We start from the raw sequence: 21980 nt of genomic DNA, 5'->3' as shown, positions 1-21980 counted from the left end.
AAGCAGCATTTAACAAACACATGATAATATGTGCACCTGTATGATATACTAATTAATTGGATTGGGAATAATAGATGCTTATGTTTTAATAAGTAGTTTAACAAGAAAATAATAGAAATTCTGTAATTGCTATTGTAATTCTGCATGGCTACGCTGTTAAATATAAGGTAGTGTTATAGTGTCTTTGTGAATTTGATTATTCTAGTCAATTTGGGAGCTGCTTAAAATTACTGAAGGAATGCATGAAGTTTTTTGTGTTGTGCCCATGAATTACATTTTTCATAGGAGCTTTATTTTATTACTCTTATACTAGAAGTTGGCTTGTTAGCTACTTCATTAACATATATTTAGGTGCTTGATGAAAAGCATGTTTTTCCCTTTTATTAACCATGTCTAATCACTGAATGATGGACTGAAAAACAAAATGTGGTTGGAGTCTACTACTGTGGGTCTAAACTGCTTGTTTGATAGCAATCAGCAAAATAAACAGTTAGCTTTTCCATCCAGTTACACTTCAAAATTTCTTGCTGCTGACTTGAAGTGTTTATTTGTAATTTAGAGGAGTGCTGTAGCAATGTTTAGGTAGGTTAAATACTCCCCCAATAGTTTTAATAGCATTGCTGTTCCTTAAAAGTAGTAGTGCGACTTGTAGTTAAATCCTGAAAATAGATTTGCCTCGCATGTTTAACCATTTGCTTCTTCACAGCTCCATCAAGCATGCTGGTGAAAGATGAATACGTTAATGACTATGAGGGGCAGCTGTCACTGTCTTCTGCCGAAAGCCATTCAGTCCAAACCATCCAGCATCCACCAAGTAACAGGGCATCTGCTGAGCCTTATAGCGCCCCAGCCATGTTAGCTCCTGCTGAGGCTAGCACTACCAGCACCACGAATTATCCCAACATTCCTGTGGCTTCAACAAGTAAGACTGTCAAGATTATATGAGGTAGTAAACTGAAAATGTGATGGATCAAAGAGAAAGTGTATGTCAGTATGATCTGGGCAGTCTCGTAAGCATTAACATAAGGTTTTGTCTTGGAGCAAAATTTGAGTAATTTTTCCTGGTGACCCGGTCTTTTTTTAATGAGACTGACGCTGCACGAGTGTTACAAGCCTATTTAGATATGCCAAAGATTGAGTGATGCCATGTTAAAACAACTGACTGCTGACATAACATTATGGCTATTATTTGAACAACTGCTGTAGGAATGGAAAAAAAATTATTATTCTATTACAACAGCAACCAGGACAACAAACATGTATACTGTTAGGTGGCAGTATCGAGAGGTTTTCAGACAAATCTTTAGTGTTCCAGAGCTAACAAAATCAGTCTTTGAGTATTAACTTTAAGGGCTTCTACAAGAATATCAGCAGCAAAAGGAAGATAAGGGAAAATGTGGGGCCGCTGCTGAATCAGGTGGGTGTCCTGGTAACAGAAGACAAGGAGCAGGTGGAATTGCTGAATGCCTTCTTTGGCTCAGTCTTCACCGCTAAGAACGGCCGTCAGGAGTCCCAGACCTTGGAGGTTAGAGATGGAGGCCAGAGAAAGGAAGAATTTCCCCTGGAAGACTTCCCCCTGGTTGTACAGAGTTGGGTTAGGGAGAGACTAGACAGACTTAACACCCATAAATCCATGGGCCCTGATGGGATGCACCCACGGGTGTTGAGGGAGATGGCAGATGTTGTCGCTCTGCCTCTCTCCATCATCTTTGAAAAATCATGGAGAATGGGAGAGGTGCCCAATGATTGGAGGAATGCCAGTGTCACTCCCATCTTCAAAAATGGTAAGAAGGGGAGGATCTGGGAAGCTACCGTCCAGTGAGCTTCACCTCCATCCCTGGAAAGGTGATGAAACAGGTCATTCTGGAGGTCATCACCAAGCATGAAGAAGGCGGTGGCCATCAGTAGTAGTCAGCATGGGTTCACCAAGGGGAAATCTTGCTTGAACAATCTAATAGCCTTTTATGATGACGTGGCAGGATAGGTTGATGAGGGGAGAGCAGTGGATATTATCTACCTTGACTTCAGCAAGGCTTTTGACACTGTCTCCCATAACATCCTCCTAGGTAAGCTTAGGAAATGTGGGTTAGATGAATAGACAGTGAGGTGGATTGAGTACTGGCTGAATGGCAGAGTTCAGTGGGTCATGATCAATGGAGTAGAATCCAGTTGGAGGCCTGTAGTCAGTGGTGTTCCCCAGGGATCAGTATTGGGTCTGGTCTTATTCAACTTGTTTATCAGTGACCTGGATGAAGGGCTAGAGTGTACCCTCAGCAAGCTTGATGCTGACATGAAGCTGGGGGAGTAGCTGATAAACCTGAAGGCTGTGTTATCTTTTAGTGGGACCTTGATAGGCTGGAGAATTGGCAGAGAGAAACCTAATGAGGTTCAACAAGGGCAAGCGTAGGGTACTGCACCTGGGGAGGAAGAGCCCCAAGTACCAGTACAGGTTGGGGGCTGACCTACTAGAGAGCAGTTCAGATGAGAAGGACCTGGAAGTATTGGTAGATGACAAGATGACTTAAGAGCTGTAAGTGTGGCCTTGTGGCCAGGAGGGCCAATAGTATCCTGGGGTGCATTGGGAGAAGTGTGGCCAGCAGGTCGAGGGAGGTGATCCTCCCCCTCTACTCAGTCCTGGTGAGGTCACATCTGGAGGACTGTGTTCATTTCTGGGCTCTTCAGTGCAAGAAAGAGAAGGAGCTACTGGAGAGGGTCCAGTAGAAGGCCACAAGGATGATTAGGGGTTTGGAGCATCTCTCTTATGATGAGAAATTGTGGGAGCTAGGCCTGTTGAGTCTAGAGAAGACTCAGAGGGGATCTCATTAGTGCCATGAACTAAAACACAAGAAGTTTCACCTCAACATGAAGAACTTCTTTATACTGAGGGTGGCAGAGCACTGGAACAGGCTGCCCAGGAGGGTCATGGAGTCTCCCTCTCTGGAGGCATTCCAAACCCGCTTGGATGCTTTCCTGTGTAACCTGTTCTAGGTGGCCCTGCCTTGGCCAGGGGGTTGCACTAGATGATCTCCAGAGGTCCCTTCCAAGACTCATGAATCTGTGATTCTTTGATTTTTATAATGGCCCACTGTACTACCAGAGTGACAGCTCTAATTAATATTTTCTGTGTGTATTTGGTACAAGTGGAAGAGTCTGGTTTACCAACAACAAACCTCACTCTTCATTCCAGCAGGACATTAAAGCAGTTACGTACACAGTGTCCTGCAGCCCTAATGTAGGGAAGCCAAGAAGTTTGGAGAGGGGTTTCACACACACTTTGTTACTTTAATGTCGAAGATGTGTGAATATAATGGATTTCATCTTAGCAAATTTGAATTATGGTAGCATGGTGTTTTGAGAATGTTATTAAAGTTTAGCTGACTATTTTGCTGAAACTAATGATGGTTTTGCTAAGTGTTGTGGTTTAAGCCCATCCTGTAACTCAGAACTCAGCTGCTCTTTCACTCCCCCCCTTCTTCCTCCCTGCTCCCAGAGGGATGGGGAGGAGAATCACAAGAACGTGAATCCCACAGGCTGAGATAAGAACGGTCCAGTAACTAAGGTATAATGCAAAACTACTACTGCTACCACCAATAATAATAATAATGATAAGGGAAATAACAAGGGGAGAGAATACAGTTGCTCACCACCTGACTGATACCCAGCCCGACCGGAGCAGCGATCTGAGCCTTCCAGGTAACTCCCCCCAGTTTCTATACTGGGCATGATTTGCTGTGGTATGGAATACCCCTTTGGCTATTTTGGGTCAGGTGTCCTGTCTCTGCTTCCTCAAGGCTTCCCCTCCTCACTGGCGGAGCACGAGACTGAAAAAGTCCTTGATCGAAGTAAACATTACTTAGCAACAACTGAAAATACATGATAATACACCAATGTGATAATACGCTAATGGTCTCAGACTAAAGTCAAAACCACAGCACTGCACCAGCTACTAAGAAGGAGAAAAATGCCTGCCACAGCTGAACCCAGGACACCAAGCTAAGATATGACGTCTCTCTCCAGCAGAGAGAACAGGATAGGTGTTTTAATTTTATTGCCTTTGTACAACAGTTTATAGTCAGTAACTTTTTCTCATCAGTGCTATAATTGTTGGAGCCCAGTGGACAGGAAAAAAAGCTTGGATTTTAGGTTTTAGTTCAAGTTTTCAATGTGTGAAGTTCTGCTAGCTACACCAGCCTGAGAGTGCAAATGTATTTGTGAAACTCCTGATCAGTTTAGTGTTAATGGCTGAGTTGAAGCCTTTGAAAATCAAATTCTGCTAACCTTTTCTGAAATATCTGTACTTTTACTTTAAAGCTTAGACAATTCTTGAAATATTTATTTGGGAGGAAAAAAAAACCTAACAGCCCAGCAACTTTCTCAGGAAGGAGTCCAATGATGTGTGCAGCCCTGTTCAAGCACTATTTTAAAATACCGTTCAGTATAATTTTAAGGAATGTAAATTTAAGTGAGTGTCTTCCTTAGGAACAGTAGTTACAACATGCTGAAAATAAGCAATTAAGTAATGGACCTACTGTTGGCCTGTTTGGATTCATACCAAATCTACTCCAGCTATGTTATTCAATAAAACCTGTGACATCTCTTTCCTTTTAAACTGAAAAGAGATGTGAATGACACAAAGATGTGGTTGATGAACAGAGTTCTCTGCACACTTGTAAAATATTAAGGATGTCAGAGTCAAAATTAGCTGATGCAGAGCATGTTGCTTCAAGTTTCCTAAGACACTCTGGTAGATGGAAAAAAATACTGAAACCGAACTTGTAGGAACTGTGTCATGCAGCACCCTTAGTTGGGTGCATTTTACTACCCAGTAGTGCTGAGCTCACTCTTCTTAATTGAAATTGTTGAATGTTCACAAATAGGTAGTCTTCTTTTACCAGGTCAACCTATCAGTATATTGACAGGTAGCCATAGTGATGGACTCTTACAGATTGCTTCAGGGCCTCAGCCAGGAACTCCGCAGAATGGGTTTACAGCTCAGCCAGCTACTTACCATCACAGTGAGTATATACATATGTGCACTCTTAGTTTTCTAAAACCAGTTTCCAAATGTTCAGGAGAAATAGAGGATTAGAAGTGAGAAGTGGAAAAACTCCCTTAACCAACTGCTCCTTTCTCTTTCTAGATAGTACTACAACTTGGACTGGGAGTCGGACGGCAGCCTACACACCTACCATGCCTCACCACCAGAATGGCCATCTTCAGCATCATCCACCTATGCATCCTGGACATTACTGTAAGTAGTACAGATTTTCACATCGCTTACTTTGTTTTCAATTTTGTTGAATTATCCCTTGTGATGATTCTTTAACCCCAAATACTTTTTTGTTACAGAACTACCATTACTGTGTTTAGTATATTCTGACAAATAAATATCAGAGCTTAATAGACTACTTTCCTCTGTTAAAGCAGCAGAGATTAGAAATCCAGGTAGCTATAGTGATACCATCTACATTATAGATGTCTTACTATCTAACAAAATTATAATTTCCCTTCTAAACCTGTTTTTAAAGCTTTGCAATCTTCTTGTATTTCCTTTGTGGCAAATGAAGTTGATTCAGAATATGTTGTTTGGATATTTTTCTTTTAAGTAAGAGTATTATGCAAAAAACTCCCACCCAAATACAAGCTTTTCTAAATTTTGTGGCAAAAGGCTAAACAGTTCTTTATTTCCTAATATAGTATTTAACCAGATCACCTGTTTGCAGCCACCTTTGTTAGCGGAGGGGAGAACGCACTGTGAGTTAATGTTAGAATGACTTTTCACCTTGTCTCTTCACAAGAAAATTGTAGTTTAGATATGGTTATTAAGTTACATTGTTTTGTTCTGTTAGGATCCCACTTAATTTATCTTACATTTTGGAAGTACCAAGATGTAAAACTTTAGTGGTGTTGTAGATATTCTATACATGCTTCTGAGTGCATGTGTCTCCATAATTAATGTTTGTAACTGCCTGGTGATACCACAAAGAGCTTATCTTGGCTGCTGCCATTTTTCACTTCAGATAGTTGCATGTTTTGACACCTACCAACGTTGTGCCTGTTTGGACATCTTATTGCAAAAGCCGCTGTTATAATACAGTGTTCAGATCTTACGTTTTTGTTCTCTGCTGTCTGTAAAGGACCTAGTTAGTTTATGAAAGTGGAGAGGATAAGCTGACTGATACCAAGACAGTATTCAGTTTTGGTTTTTGGGGTTTTTTTTTTTTGTTTGCTTGTGGGTGGTTTTTGTTGTTTGCTTGTTTGTTTGTTTGTTTGTTTTTTGGTTGGTTGTTTTTCTGTGGTTGTTTTTGTTTTGGTTTTTTTAGAAAATGCGTTCTCTAGGGCTTTTTTCAGTCTTCAGGGAGTGTTTCTCATGGTCAAGTCCATAGCATGCTGGGCAACTTACTGTGTGATTAATAAATGAAGTGTGGTTTCTGACAGATGTATATCACATGCCTCCATACAGTTGTCATGCTTTAAGCCCAGCCGGTAACTTGGAAGAACCACGAAGCTGCTTGCTCACTTCCCCCCACCACCCCAAGTCCCTCAGCGGGATAGGGAGGAGAATTGAAAGATGGTAAAACCTATGGGTTGAGATGAAAACAGTCCAATAACTAAAGTATAATATAAAACTACTAATAATTATAATTATAAGGGAAGTAACAGGGGGAGAGAATATAAAAAAGGGGGGGAAAAACCCAATAAACACAAGTGATGCATAATCCATACACCCACCAATACCCAGCCTGACCCAAACAGCGATTGGTCCCTTCCAGGTAACTCCCCCCACTTTATATACTGGGCATGATGTGCTGTGGTGTGGAATACCCCTTTGGCTAGTGTGGGACAGGTGTCCTGTCTCTGTTCCCTCACGACTTCTTGTGCCTCTCCTCACTGGCAGAGCACAAGACAGAAAAGTCCTTGATCAGAGTAAGCATTACTTAGCAACAACTAAAACGTTGGTGTGTTAACAGCATTGTTCTCAGGCGAAAGCCAAAACACAACACTGCTTTAGTGTTGTGGTTTAAGCTCAGCCAGTAACTCAGAACCACACAGCTGCTCGATCACTCCTGCCTTCTTCCCCCCCTGGTCCCAGAGTGATGGGGAGGAGAATCGAAAGAATGTAAATCCCATGGGTTGAGCTAAGAGCAGTCCAGTAACTAAGGTATAATACAAAACTACTACTGCTACCACCAATAATAATAACAATAAGGGAAATAACAAGGGGAGAGAATATAAAACTAAAAGGGAAATAGGAAAAGAAAACAATGAACACAAGTGATGCACAATGCAATTGCTCACCACCTGCTGACTGATACTCAGCCCGACCCAAGCAGTGATCTGGGCCTCCTTGGTAACTCCCCCCACTTTATATACTGGGCATGATGTGCTGTGGTATGGAATACCCCTTTGGCTATTTTGAGTCAGGTGTCCTGTCTCTGCTCCCTCCCAGCTTCTTGCGCCCCTCCTCACTGGCAGAGCATGAGACTGAAAATGTCCTTGATTGGAGTAAGAGTTACTTAGCAACAACTAAGAACACTGGTGTGTTATCAGCGTTGTTGTCAGACTGAAGTCAAAACCACAGCGCTGCACTAGTAACTAAGGAGAAAAATAACTGTTACAGCTGAACCCAGGACAAGAATGATTCTTTCCTTGCCCAATTTGGGGGCAGATGTGAAGTTTAAGTCCTATTTCTGTTACGTCTCTGCTACATCTGGTTTCTGCTCTCTCCTGGTGCTGGGTCTGGCTTGAGCAGCATGCAGCCTTTCTTTCTGGGATACTAATAGAGCTCTTTGCTCTACTTGACTTTTGAGGTTTTAGGAAACCTTAATGAGTGTAATTTTCTGTGAGTGTTTTTCTCCCCGTCAGATTTTGCCAAGTGATTCAGAAATTGATGAGTTTTCTAACATGTGGCATCCTCACAAGTCTTTTTTTTGTAGGAAAACAAGAAAGAAAACCTTATTATTCCTCATGTAAAACAAATTGCACCTTTTCTTTTAAAGGGCCAGTTCACAATGAACTTGCATTCCAGCCTCCTATATCAAATCATCCTGGTAAGTAGAATCTAGCATGTAATGCCAATATTGTGGAAACTGCTAACTTTCTGGTTTAAGTCTGGGTTGGGGTGTTTTTGTTGGTTTGGTGTTGTTTATTTTTTTGTAGGTTTTGGTTTTGGGTTTGCTTTTTTTTGGAGGGGTGGGGTTTTTTGTGTCATTTTGGTTGGTTGGTTTTGTTGTTTTGTTTTTTTTGTATCAAGTACTCTGAAATTTGTGAGATACATATTCAGAAGGGGAGAAAGGAAGGAGAAGGAACCATTTTGTGAGAGAGAAAACTGACTTCACCTAGAAGGTAGTTTCTCTTACATCTTAAACCGCGTCTGTTTCAGAGTTCGTATCTGTCAGCCTGGCCATGAATAGACCCGTAGAATCATTTAATGATTTGGGTTGGAAGTGACCTTAAAGCTCATCTAGTTCCAACCCCCTGCTATATGCAGGGATGCCTTCCACTAGACCAGGTTGCTCAAAGCCCCATCCAACCCGTCCTTGAACACTTCCAGGGATGGGGAAGCCACAGCTTCTTTGGGCACCCTGTATATGTATTACTTATACTAAAGGAGGGCAAAATCAAGCAATAGTCATAAGGTGTAGGAATGCAGATGACTTGCAAAATCTAACTGGAATAATAAACTGTACAAAGACCTATAAGGTCATAACTACAAAACCCTCTTTTATTGGTATGTGCTCAAATAAAAGCAATAAGTCTGTGTTCGTTGTAGAATGTTGTGTTTTTCTGTGCTAGCAGACATGTCTTTGTCTATCTGAATTTGCTTATGTGAATGTGCACTCTTACTCTGAATGACAAATGCAGTTGCAGAGGGCTTAATTGATTGTCTGGAATGGGTTTACAGGGTTTTTTTCTGCCTTTCAGTGAGTTAATAGTATATATTCTTTAGCTCCAGAATATTGGTGTTCAGTCGCATATTTCGAAATGGATGTGCAAGTTGGAGAAACATTTAAGGTCCCTTCAAGCTGTCCAATTGTTACTGTTGATGGATATGTGGATCCTTCTGGAGGAGACCGTTTTTGCCTGGGCCAGCTTTCCAACGTGCATAGAACAGAAGCTATTGAGAGAGCAAGGTATACTGCAGAGCCCAAAAGCTCCAGCTGTCTGTGGTATTTGATAACATCTTGTTTTCCCTTCAGTGTGTGCCTCCCTTTGAAAATTAGAATTTGGTATGTTTCTTTTAACTGAATTAACCAATAGTTAATAGATATAAAAAAGAGACATACTCTGTATAGTCTGCTATACAGAGTATATCTTTTTAAGCCACTACTGTAATACATTCAAAATGTGACCTGTGTGACAAAGACCTTCAGTGCTTTGTCGTAGCATGTTGCTTTTCATTGCTCTCAAAGGTTGTGCCACCCAGGAAAAATTAGCAACTTGTGCCATTATTATAGAATCCTAGAATAGTTAGGGTTGGAAGGGACCTTAATGATCATCCAGATTCAACCCTCCTGTCCTGAGCAGGGGCACCTTCCTCTAGACCAGGTTGCTCAAAGCCCCATCCAACCCAGCCTTGAACACTGCCAGAGTTGGGGCAGCCACAGCTTCTCTGGGAAACCTGTGCCAGTGTCTCACCACCCTCACAGGGAATAATTTCTTCCTAATGTCTAATATAAATTTACCCTCTTTCAGTTAAAAGCCATTTCCCATTGTCCTGTCACTACTGGCCCTTATAAAAAGCCCCTCGCCAGATTTCTTATAGGCCCCCTTTAGCTATTGGAAGAATGTTATAAGGTCTCCATGCAGCCTTCTCCAGGCTGAGGAAGCCCAACTCTCAGCCTGTCTTCATAGGAGAGGTTCTCCAGCCCTCAGAGCATCTTCATGGCCCTCCTCTGTACTCACTGAAGCAGGTCCACATATCTCTTGTGGGGGCCCCAGAGCTGGGGTCTCACGAGAGCAGAGGGGAAGAATCACCTCCCTCGACCTGCCGGCCATGCTCCTTTTGAAGCAGCCCTGAATGCAGTTGGCTTTCTGGGCTGCAAGTGCACACTGCTAGCTCATGTTGAGCTGCTTGTCAATCAACACCCCCAAGTCCTTCTCCTCAGGGCTGCTCTCAATCCAGTCTCTGCCCAGCCTGCAGCTGTGCTTGGGATTGTCCCGACCCAGGTGCAGGACCTTGCATTTGGCCTTCTTGAACTTCGTTTGCACTGGCCCACCTCTCCAGCCTGTCAAGGTCCCTCTGGATGGCATCCCTCCAGTTTGTTGACTGCACCACACAGCTTGGTGTCATCAGTAAACTTGCTGAGGGTGCACTCAATCGCACTGCCCATGTTGCCGACAAAGATGTTGAACAGCACCAGTCCCAATACTGATGTCCCTGAGGGACATCACTTGTTAATTGGTCTCCATTTGGACATTGAGTCGTTGACCAAAACTTTCTACATGTGGCCATCCAGCCAGTTCTTTGTGCGTGGGATGGTCTATCCATCAAATTTGTCTCTCCAGTTTAGAGACAAGGGTGTCGTGCTGTTACCATAAAAGTTATTCAGAGAAACTCTCTAAGACTCAACTGGGAGTTTTAGAAAGCAGCATTCTTTATTGCAGCTCTGGGTGCACACATGAATCATTTTGCAAAGGTGAGTTCACCCGTTACTAGCCAGCAGCAGCTATATATTTATCATACTCATGCATATTTACAGCTTTTCTATGGAAAATATTTACATATTCATGAGACTTCCGGGAACTAATTATAATATATGCATTCTAATTACACGTGCATTTTCTTGCTGAGTGGGGGTCTCTGGTGGTCGCTGATAGTCTTCCTCCTTGTGCTTACTGAATGACCTCAGTGCTTGCGCATGCTCGGAAGGTCCTAGTACTGAGCAATTGGTATGTCCTTGCTTCTGTTCTGTTCCGTGTTGAGCCCTGGAGAAAACCCCAGTGTCGGACCCTGTTTTGTTCATAATCCTAAGAGTGAAATTAAGACACAAATGAGGTCAAGTACCATAATTGATCAGTTGGTTTATTACAAAAAGACAATTATTATAAAAAAGGGAAATTATTGTAATAAAGGGGATAGCAATAGGACAGATTGGGGAAAAAAAAGAGAAAAGAAGCTAGGATTCAGGGTGCAGAGAGAGAGGGAGGTAGTCACCACTGTGGATCCAGCGGTGTCCTGGGGATCCATCGTCATCTGAGGTGGTGGGAGTCCTCCAGGGTCCATAGTCAGTGTCAGAGCAGAGTGTCTCCAAGAGTCTGTAGTAGTTGTTGGAGGTGGGTGTCCTCGAGGAGGTGTCCTTCTGGAGTTGTCCCCTTGAAGGTACGCTCCTGTGGTTGCCCTGATGGAGTTGCCCACATGGCGATGTCTCTTTGAAGGTGCACTTCTGAAGTTGTCCTCGTGGTGATCTCTTCTTTTGATGATTACCTTTCCTCCCCCTTTATAATGAGCTGGGGTGGGGGGGGGGGGAGCACCTCTGTTCTTAATGTGACATATTGCACATTACTGGTGGACCAGTTTTGCTGGTCTTGCAGCCAGCTCTTCAGCTGCACCTGTCTGCAGCAATTCTTGGGATAATGGGCAGCAATTCCTCACACCAATCCCCGAGATAATGGACAGAAGAGACTTATCTCAGTTCTTTCTCACTCATCTCTGGGGCAATGGATGGTGGAGACACTGTTCAGCTCCTCACACCCTTCTCCCAGGCAATTGCCAGATTCAATTGACCCTTTGGAGCCACTTCCCTTTGACTGGGGGGATTGATGAAAAAAAAAAAACCCAACAAACAACCAACAACAGAACAACAAACTGCCTGTGCTCCAGCATCCCTTGCCACCGCTCCCAGTGCTCTGTAATCTTTGATAGTCCTCACACTACTCCTGGCTCTATCTGCGGCGTCTATGTGAAACAGCAGCAGCGGGTAATAGTGGGCTGTATGAGGCTTGGTAGTCTCTCTGTGACATCCCTGATGTGAACCCCCAGTAAGCAGCATCAGGCTGACAAATGGGTGCCTCTCTACCCCTCAGAAGTGAGTCACCTACTACTATCACCCTTCACCTTTTCCTTTCTCATTGTGCCTGTTATCTGTGGCGCAGACTGGGCTGCCATACTTACCTCCAGTGTCTGTCCTGCTGCGATGGGTCTTTCATCATTGACCAGCAGAGCAGTGAATTGCTTCTGCAAGGGCACCACTGGCATCAGGGGAAGTCTCTTCCTCCTTCAGGTCCTTGCCGTTGCAAGCTTCCATTCCCCTTCATTATTGGCCCCCCTTTCTTCTATGTGTGCTGCTGGGAGAGGTTTTGGCTGCTTGGCAGCAGGCGGCAGCTTGACTATTGACTGCACTTGGAACCAAGTGTCTAACTTCTCCTCAGCCTCCCTGATGCTTCTCAGCCTCCTCACTGCCTCCTGCAGCTCAGCCACCTTCTTCAGGAAGTCCTCCACCTGGGCACACCGTCTGCGGGCAGGTCTGCTGCCTGTCCCTGCCCCAAGAGAAGGGTCTTGTAGGTCCTGTAGCCCGAGGTCTGCACTGCAGCTGCTCCCTTCGAGGACTCCGTCTGAGTGAAGGCATTAGTCTCCACCTGCTAGACGGTGCAGAGCCCCCTGCTGGACCTGCAGCCTTTGCTTTCCGATGAGTGCCCACCGTTCTGCCTTGAGAGTCAGGTAGGACGAATGCCACAACTTGTACAGGTGGCCTGTGGAATCTCTACTTCGAAGAGATGCTCTCCCTACATGCCCTTATCGCACTCTGTTCACAGTGCTCCCTAGAATTGCCCATGGAGGATGGGGATGGGCCACCGTTACTTCTGGCCCTGCCCACATCACGTAAGCTGCTCTGGTGCAAGCTGCTGGCAGGTCTTTGTGCTCCCCTGGGGTTTCCCTGGCTCAGGAAAACCCATCTGTCCACCCCTGCTCTGCTGCGGAATGCGCATTCCCTGCAGATGAATATTAGCTCTCCATGCTAGAGTAATGTGAGAATAACTGCAATATATAGATTTGTCAAAGGAGCAAAGGAAGGTTGATTGAGAGCTAGTTGGATTTTCATTCATTCTCATTGTGCATGTGCTGGGCTTTGTGGAAGCACAGAGAACCAGAGCAATCTTGCAACTTTTTTTTTCCTCTTTGAAATAAAAAGGAAGAAAATTATTCCATATCTTCAGAAACATTGCACTGTGACAAGCAAAATGCTATATTGCTGTAATGTGATACAAACAAACATACAGTTATTCTGTTACCGTAAAAGTTGGTCAGAGAAACTTTCTAAGACTCAATTTGGAGTTTTAGAAAGCAGGCATTCTTTATTGCAGCGCTGGGCACACACACAAATTGTTTCACAAAGGTGAGCACGCCTGTTGCTTGCCTGCAGCAGCTATATATTTAGCATACTCATGCATATTTACAGCTTTTCCAGGAAATTATTTACATATTCGTGAGATTTCCAGGAACTAATTATAATATCTGCATTCCATTTATGCTTGCACTTCCTTGCTGAGTGGGGGTTTCTGGTGGTCACTGATAGTCTTCCTCACTGTGTTTACTGAATGACCTCAATGCACATGCTCGCAAAGTCCTAGTGCTGAGTTGGCAGTTGGTATGTCTTTGCTTCTGTTCTGTTCCAGTCTCACTCCACGTTGGGCACCACTCTGCTATCTTGAAGGCTGGCATCCTTGATCTTGTTTACTGTTCCCTTCCTTGTTATCAGTCCCGTGATGTTCCTTCCCCCATCAGCCACACATTCCTTTCTCTCTATGTGTTAGCAAGTTAGAACAGTTTGCTCTATTCTACTACGTTAGCTTAAAGCTACACACACACTATTGTTAGTTTAAACCTACAATTTAAGCCTACACTGCATTAAAATGTGGCTTTGTGTATGTACTTGAGTGACTTTCTATACTGGAGTACTTGTGGGATTTTACACTTCTGAACAGAACTGAAGTTGTTTGGTATTGCAGCTTTGTACTTCTGTACTGTCAATGAGTGCAGTAGTTGCTACTCGAATATCACTACTTCTGCATTCAGTGTTTCATGTAGATCTTTGTGTGATATTACAGTTGGTTTTTTACTTTACGGTTTTGTGTAACTATCTACTAACTTGCACTTAAGATAATAACTACAATTTGAAATCCTTGAGTGAGTGGAGTATAAATTAAGGCACCACAGATGACCAAGTGCTGGAGACTTATGTTTATTTAGTAAAGGTCTGAGTTATGTAGTATGTATACAGAGATGTATTGGAACTGTTTTTCTTTTTAAGGTTGCACATAGGTAAAGGCGTGCAGCTGGAGTGCAAAGGCGAAGGTGATGTGTGGGTTAGATGCCTCAGTGACCATGCAGTCTTCGTTCAGAGTTACTACCTGGATAGAGAAGCAGGGCGTGCACCAGGGGATGCTGTTCACAAGATTTACCCAAGTGCATATATAAAGGTTGGTTTGATCTTCCTAGATGAAAATTGTGGGGGAAATTGCATACATTTGGTTCTTGTAAACATTAGGGAAGCTATGAGACACTGAAATAAATGTCAAATGGAAATTTTTAGGGTTTTTAAAAGGAGAATTTATTTACAAGTCACTTAAGATGACTTTTTAAAATTATTCTAAATTCTATCATCTAGCTACTACAAAAGTAACTAATTTTGTATTTCATCAGTCTTGATATCAGTTTTTATACTTTTAACCTTACAGTTTTAAATTAACTACTACTACTAAATTTTTTTAGCATAGATTATCACTTTACTCTCTCTCCAAAACAAGAGAAGTTGGGAAAGTCTGTATAAGTGCAGAAACATAAAGCGTGTTTTAAAGTGTTACAAACCTGAAGTGATCCAGAGGGCACCAAGTTGCATGGAAACAAATTATTTTCAGGAGATCTTATTTGGACGTGCCTCTGTTGGACTTTAAGACAAGTCACACTTGTTAAAAAAAAAAAAAAAAATCATTCTTGGATTAGAGAGAAGCTGCTTGAAGTGTGTGGCATTTTTTACGTTTTTGGGTTTTGGGGGTTTTGTGTTGGGTTATTTTGTTGTTTGGAGTTTGTTGTTTTATTTTGTGGGTGGTGGGGGTTTTTTTGCTTTTTTGGGGTGGGTTTTTTCTTTTTTTTGGTTGGTTGGTTGAGGTTTTTTATCTTCAGTTTTGCAGGCAGGTTATGTAATGAAAGTGAAAGAGACCCCAACAGCCTCTACACACAAGCTTTCTAGTATGAGAACAGTGTTCCTTTATATATTAGTGCCAAGCCTGATCACAAAGATATAAAATGCCATCAAACTCAAACCTAGCTGCTGAAATGAAACTTCAGGCCTATCAATTGGTACTTCTTCTAAATAGACTAACACATTTCAGTAAGGCAGTAAAGAAGAACATAGTCTGACAAATTTAAGCAGGATTTGTTGGCTTCTTTTTATTTATATGCCTATTTTGTGGAAATCTTGGAATTTAGCTAAAAAGTTGGGATTTTATCAACTTGTAGTATCCTTCAGGCTTTGATCCTGTAGTCAGTCCCGCATAGGGTACTGCTTTAGCCTGCTCAGCTCAGCCAGGTTCTGGACTTGCCGGTGGTGGTAATGTTGTATGAGAAGAGTTTCTAAGAAAAAGCTTTAATGGATTATTTCTGTTAGAAATTCAAGTAGTCAGGGCAGGTTTGCTTTTACCCAGGTATATAGTGAGACTGTAGAAGTCTGTTTTGGGAAAGCAGAGAGGTTCAGATTACTGGGGGTGGGAGTTGAGGGATTCTTTCCTTCATTGATTTTGGTAAGTCTACATAGTTAATTTTTTTTTGGCGGGGGTGTGTGTGTGTGTGTGTTTGTTTGTGGTTTTTTTTGTTTGTTGGTTTGGTTGGTTTGGGTTTTGGGTTTTTTTTGTGGTGTTTGGTTGGTTGGTTTTGTTTTTTGTTTGTTTTTTTTTTTTTAAGGTGTTTGACTTACGCCAGTGTCATCGTCAGATGCAACAGCAGGCTGCCACTGCCCAAGCTGCTGCTGCTGCTCAAGCTGCAGCAGTAGCAGGAAACATCCCTGGACCAGGATCAGTAGGTGGAATAGCCCCAGCCATTAGTAAGTACATTAACTGCTTGGTCTCCTTTTTTTCTTTACCTGAAAATAAATAACAGAGCAATCTCTCATAACAGCGTACATCCCCACCCACTGCCCTTGCAACAGTACAAATAAACTGGGAGTCAGGTAGCAGTATTGGGATGGGTCACATCCTGGTCACTGTATTAATTCACTCTGTACCCGTTTCACATCAGTTTTCACTCTGTAGTCTTCAGGGAATATTAGATAGGGAACTGGCTGCTTACTGTACTGCAAGAAGCGTTGCACTACCACAGAAAGCACATTACTTACAAGGTCAAATAGCATACCCTATTCCTTTAAACAAAGATACTTTTGGCTGCTTAGACCCAAGCCTGAAAAATTATCTTTGAAATCTAAGCTCATAAAATGTCACTCAAAACAATGGGATTAGTGGGTGAGAAAGTCCTTGACTAGGTTTAGGAAAACATAATATTAAGATTCTTGAGAAGAAGAAGAACAGAGTGTGAAGAAGAGATTATTTTTCTCTTTCTCTTCTCTCTCTTTTTTTAAGTCATTCTGGGCTAGAGTTTTCATAGTTAATAAATTCTAGATTGTACCTAAATACTTTTAAAAGCTTAAGTACTTGCGTATCTCGGGCTGCTTTATGTGCTATAGTGTTTCCTGGATTCCTCGTGGCTCTTTCCAGCTATCCTACAAATTGCTTTTTCTATTTAACGTTTGTCTTGACCATACTTGTGTTTGAAGTTTGCTAGCTGTGTTAGTATTTTAATTTTATTACACGTAAGTAGTGTCATTTGTAAATCAAGCTTCCTGCAGGTGGTCAGTCTGAATTCTTATGGTGAAAATGCAGCATTTGCAAACCTCAAGATTAAGTATTTTCTGACTGCATTTCCTAAATAATGTTTACATGCCTTGTATCACATAAGACATTGTGTTTCATCATGTCTGCTTTATTATATGGAGTTTTCTATTTCAGCAGCCTTTCCAGATTGCAGAATGATGACAAAAAAAAATTAATTGGAAGAAATACAAAATAATAGAGATCTAGAAATGTGGATTGGCTTTGTCTGTGGTAGAGGGCACTGTATAGGAAGAAAGAGACAAGTAAATGGAAGTGGCTAAACAAAGATAAAAGAACACATCTGTGAACACTTACTTGAAACCTCTCCTGTTTAGGTTTGTCAGCTGCTGCTGGAATTGGTGTAGATGACCTTCGCCGCTTATGCATACTCAGGATGAGTTTTGTAAAAGGTTGGGGACCTGATTATCCAAGACAGAGCATCAAAGAGACACCGTGCTGGATTGAAATTCACTTACACCGTGCCCTCCAGCTTCTAGATGAAGTACTTCATACCATGCCTATTGCAGACCCACAACCTTTAGACTAAGATCCCTCTGCTGCACTGCTGTGGACCATTGTGAGGATGGTGGATTGTAAAATACATTTCTGTTTATAACCTGAAGATATATTTTACTTCTGTTCTGCTTAATCTTCTAAAACCAGATTTTAAAAATGTGTTTGCTGCCTTGCTCTTAGCAGAAAGAAACTGAACATGCAGAATTTGTATTTCAGTTACTTTTAGAACTTAATTGTCATAATGCAGGGCTTAAAGTGAAAGGTAAATGCCTTATGGAGACTTTACAGTATTTGGTTTGTTCCCTTTGAAACTTTCCTTCTCTATTATGGCATCTTGGTGGTAAGCCTCACAAGAGCCTTTTGTATGTAGAATATATATTATATATATATATATTTAGATCTGAAAGTTCCTTCTAATAGTTACAGACTCTTACCTTATAGCAACTTTACAATTCCAACTGATTTGTGATGATCTTTTTAGGCAACAATAGTTAATAAAAGACTTATTTTGTTGACTATCTTATGATTTTTCCAGATTAAAATGTAGAAGGAGTTGCCAAACAGTGAGGGATGAGGCATGTTGTTGGCATTTATCTAAAATAGTGAGAAAAGGAAAGGTGGCTTTTTAAAAAAGATAACTTACATTTTTGTTTATATAGACACATGAGTTTTAAAACATTAAAGGAAATGGATACTTTCAGTGTTGGCACTCAAATATAACATGAAATACCCAGTCTGCAAGGTTGCCACTGAAATTGCATAATGAGGCAAGAATGGCAGGAACATATTTTCATAACTACTACTGACTTCTATGGTTTTACTCAAGTAAAACTTGGCAGGTATTTTAAAAAGTTGCATGACTTTTTGTTTGCTTATACCATTAAATCATGTATGATACTACATGAATATTTAGGATCCAGGGTTTTTTTTTTTGTATCTGTTCACCATTTCCACTCAGGGCAAGATGGCAAACTTGTTTTTATACCTCGTGGTTATTTTAAGCTCTATGCCATCAATGACCATATCAATTGGCAATGACTTTGCATAGAGAATTTATAGTAGAAAAAAAACCAAACAAGCCCTCAAATGTGTTGACTGTATGACAGATACAATATATGTATGCTTTCTTTCTAGTTAGTAGTATAAATAAAATTATGAAAACCCTGTTGTTTATAAATTTAGTTTGCTTCTGTTATGTAATTCTGCACCTTGAAATCATTGATCTTGAGCAATGGATTAAATTCCTTTGCAAGACCAACAGCAACAGCCAATAGGGGTAGGAATTTCTGTTGCTTTCAACTTGCCAAGAAACAAGTCCAATTTTTCTTACTTTCACTGTTTCTCCATAAATGCATGTCCTGAGGATATCTCTTTTGGCTGTTTGATGGGGTATGAGGAGGGGAGCAGGAATTCCTTATTTTTCTGCATGTGTGTAGGGAGTTGAAGCTTAGTTAAGCAGGCTTAGAAGTACGTAGACTCCAGCTTAAGTCTTTCAAGCACTGCCACTTTGGTCTGCCTACCATGCTGTTCTGAGCTGACCTGGCACCATAGCTGTAGTGGTTAACATAAGTAGAAGTCTTAAAAGAGATTATTCAGAAGCTTTTGCCAAGTTTCTTGTATAGCTTCAGGAATCTGCAGAGAGCTGTGACACAAAGTGCTTAGATGTTGCTTCCCCCCATGCACTGACATTCTTAGGAAAGAAGTCAGCAGTCACTGTTTCCGTCTTAGGCATGGAAGATTGGATGACTTAAGGGTGATGGCCAGAATGATGGATGAGTTTTCTTTATATTTCCATTAACAGTGTTGCCTTCCTCAGACTAACTCCTAATGAGATTACTCCCCCCCCCCCCCCCCCCCTTTCATGTGGCAACTTCCTGATGTTTGGAAAAATAGTGTTTGCTTATCTCAAGGCCTTTAGCTTAAAACCTTTTTCATTTTCCTTTGTCCTCAGTTCAGCAGTTTTTCTCCTTAGTAGCTTGTGCAGTGCTGTGTTTTTGACTTTAGTCTGAGAACAATGCTCATAACACACCAATATTTTCAGCTGTTGCTAATTATTGCTTACCCTGATCAAGGACTTTTCAGTCTCTCATGCTCTGCCAGTGAGGAGGGGCATGGGAAGCCAGGAGGAAGCAGAGACGGGACACCTGACTCAAACTAGCCAAAGGGGTATTCCATACCACAACATGTCATGCCCAGTATGTAAACTGGGGGGAGTTACCCAGAAGGCCCAGATCGCTACTCGGGTTGGGCTGCGTATTGATCAGCAGGTGGTGAGCAGTTGTATTGTGCATCACTTGTGTTCATTGTTTTCTTTTGCTTTTCCCCTTTTAGTTTTATATTCTCTCCCCTTGTTATTTCCCCTATCATTATTATTACTGGTGGTAGTAGTAATGGTTTTGTATGCTACCTTAGTTACTGGACTGTTCTTAGCTCATCCCGTGTGAGTTACATTCTTTCGATTCTTCTTCCCATCCCTCTGGGAGGGGGAGTGAATGTAATTCTGAGTTACCGGCTGGGCTTAAACCACAACACTCTCCTAATGATCTAGTTTGTCCTAAAAGCAGGCTTCATGTTCTTGAGGAGCACTTTCATTTGAGGCTTCTGATGACATCCCTAGAGAAGCTTATTAACCAGCAGCTCAGTTATGCTTCATCCACACCAGAAAACTTGATTTGGGGGAAGAAATGAAAAGCCTGACTGCACGTTCTCCTTGCCAACCTCCTTTTTGAATTGCCTGCCCTGCTCTTATGACAGGGTTTCAGGTGCCTTAGCTTTTAGGAAGTGTCTAACCTTCTGATTGATCAATTGCTTATAGCAGACTGATTAGAAGGCCATGAGCTTACATTTAACTTTGCGGTTTTGACTGATCCATATATCAATACTTCACAGAAAACCTTCTGTGCCGGTTGCTTAGATCTTGATTGTGCCAAACTGTGATAAAATGGTGAAAGATTGTTTCTGCCTGTTCTTCTTCCCTATATTACAATCTGAAAGAATTCAGCTGTTAAAACTAGGTTTTTTTCCAGATGTTTTTCAAGTCTTGAGTCTCTACCTGCAGTGAATGGTACCCACGGTGTCAGAGGGCCAGAAATGTTCAGAATAGAACAACAAAATAATGTCAGATGAATTTATTGGAATCAAGAAATTGGGCTCCGCAGCAGGAGTAACCTGAACATATGAGGCAGTAAAGATACTGAAATGGCATTCATCTCCACCAGGCCATTACCGATAAGATGCAATCATAACTGTTGAAGAGAATCTCATTCTTAGTTTTAAACATGCCTTTAATTTAATTTTTGTACTTTTATTCCTTACCACAAGCCATAAAAGGCAAAGCATAATGGATTAGACTGGATCAGCCTGGGAGGAATACAGGGACATGGTCCAGGAAGCTAGGGATTGGGCCAAGAAAGCTAAGGCCTAGTTCAAATTGAGTCCAGTTAGGGCTGTCAAGGATAACAGGAAAAGCTTCTGTAAGTATGTGGCAAAGGACAGATTAAGGATAATGTGGGCCCTCTCTGAAAGGAAATGGGAAAACTGACTATCCTGCATTTGGAGAAGGCTGAGGTTCTCAATGACTTCTTTGCCTAAGTCTTTACTGGCAAGTGCTCTGACCATGCCACTCAAGTTACAAAAAACATGCATGAAATGTGAGAATGAAGTGCTATAGGAGAGGATCAGGTTCAAGATCATCTTAAGAACATGGATGTGCACAAGTCCATGGAACCTGATGAAATCCATCTGCAGATCCTGAAGGAGCTGGCGAATGAAGTTGCTAAGCCACTGGCCATCATATTTGAAAAATCATGGCAGTCAGGTGAAGTTCCCGATGACTGAAAAAGGGAAATATAACCCCCATTTTCAAGAAGGGGAAAATGGAGGACCCAGGGAATTACAGACCAGTCAGTCTCATCTCTGTGCCTGGCAAAATCTTGGAGCAGATTCTCCTGGAAGGCATGCTAAGGCACATGAAAAACAACGAGGTGGTTGGTGACAGCCAGCATGGCTTCACTAAGGGGAAATCCTGCCTGACCAACTTGGTGGCCTTCTATGATGGGGCTACAGAACTGATAGGGGAAAAGCAATTGATATCTACCTGGACTTGTGCAAAGTGCTCGACACTGTCCCACATGACATCCTTCTCTCTAAATTGGAAAGACATCAATTTGATGAATCACCCAATGCATAAAGAACTGGCTGGATGGCTGCATGCAGAGTTGTGGTCAACGGATCAATGTCTGGCTGGAGACCAGTAATGAGCGATGTCCCTCAGGGGTTGGTATTGGGACTGGCACTGTTCAACATCTTTGTTGGTGACATGGACAGTGGGAGTGAGTGCACCCTCAGCAAATTTGCTGATGATGCCAAGCTGTGTGGTTCAGTTGTGTGGCGTATCAAAGATGGACTCCAGTTCTGGTGAAATCTGAAGATCTTTATTGCACATCTCACATCCCTTTTATAGTCCACTAAGTGCTAAGCAGTAACTTTCCACTCTCTTACTTCTTGTCATCCTGATTCAGCAAAACTACTAAGGGTTAGAAATATTTACATCGTTTGGTCTGTCTTTAAGTTGCACATCCTGCTTTATCTTGCAAACCGCC

General features: G+C 42.0%; 1 protein-coding gene across 5 annotated transcripts in view; it reads left to right on the top strand.

Moving 5' to 3' along the window:
- The window catches only part of LOC136004191 (mothers against decapentaplegic homolog 4-like), a 41400-nt gene extending 22844 nt beyond the window's left edge, over nt 1–18556 (top strand). For 2 of the 5 annotated variants that reach the window (XM_065660465.1, XM_065660469.1), the window contains 8 exons: nt 707–922; nt 4896–5015; nt 5141–5251; nt 8001–8051; nt 8951–9134; nt 14253–14421; nt 15902–16040; nt 17199–18556. In XM_065660465.1, coding sequence (XP_065516537.1) covers nt 707–922; nt 4896–5015; nt 5141–5251; nt 8001–8051; nt 8951–9134; nt 14253–14421; nt 15902–16040; nt 17199–17410 — 1202 coding nt within the window. In that variant the 3' untranslated portion in view covers nt 17411–18556. The remainder of the gene's footprint in view (nt 1–706; nt 923–4895; nt 5016–5140; nt 5252–8000; nt 8052–8950; nt 9135–14252; nt 14422–15901; nt 16041–17198) is intronic. The other 3 variants (XM_065660466.1, XM_065660467.1, XM_065660468.1) reach the window with 3 other exon arrangements.
- The last annotated feature ends 3424 nt before the right edge of the window (nt 18557–21980 follow it).

Source organism: Lathamus discolor, chromosome W (assembly GCF_037157495.1).
Source record: "Lathamus discolor isolate bLatDis1 chromosome W, bLatDis1.hap1, whole genome shotgun sequence".
NCBI lineage: Eukaryota > Metazoa > Chordata > Aves > Psittaciformes > Psittacidae > Lathamus > Lathamus discolor.
This window is presented reverse-complemented; position numbering and strand designations above follow the sequence as displayed.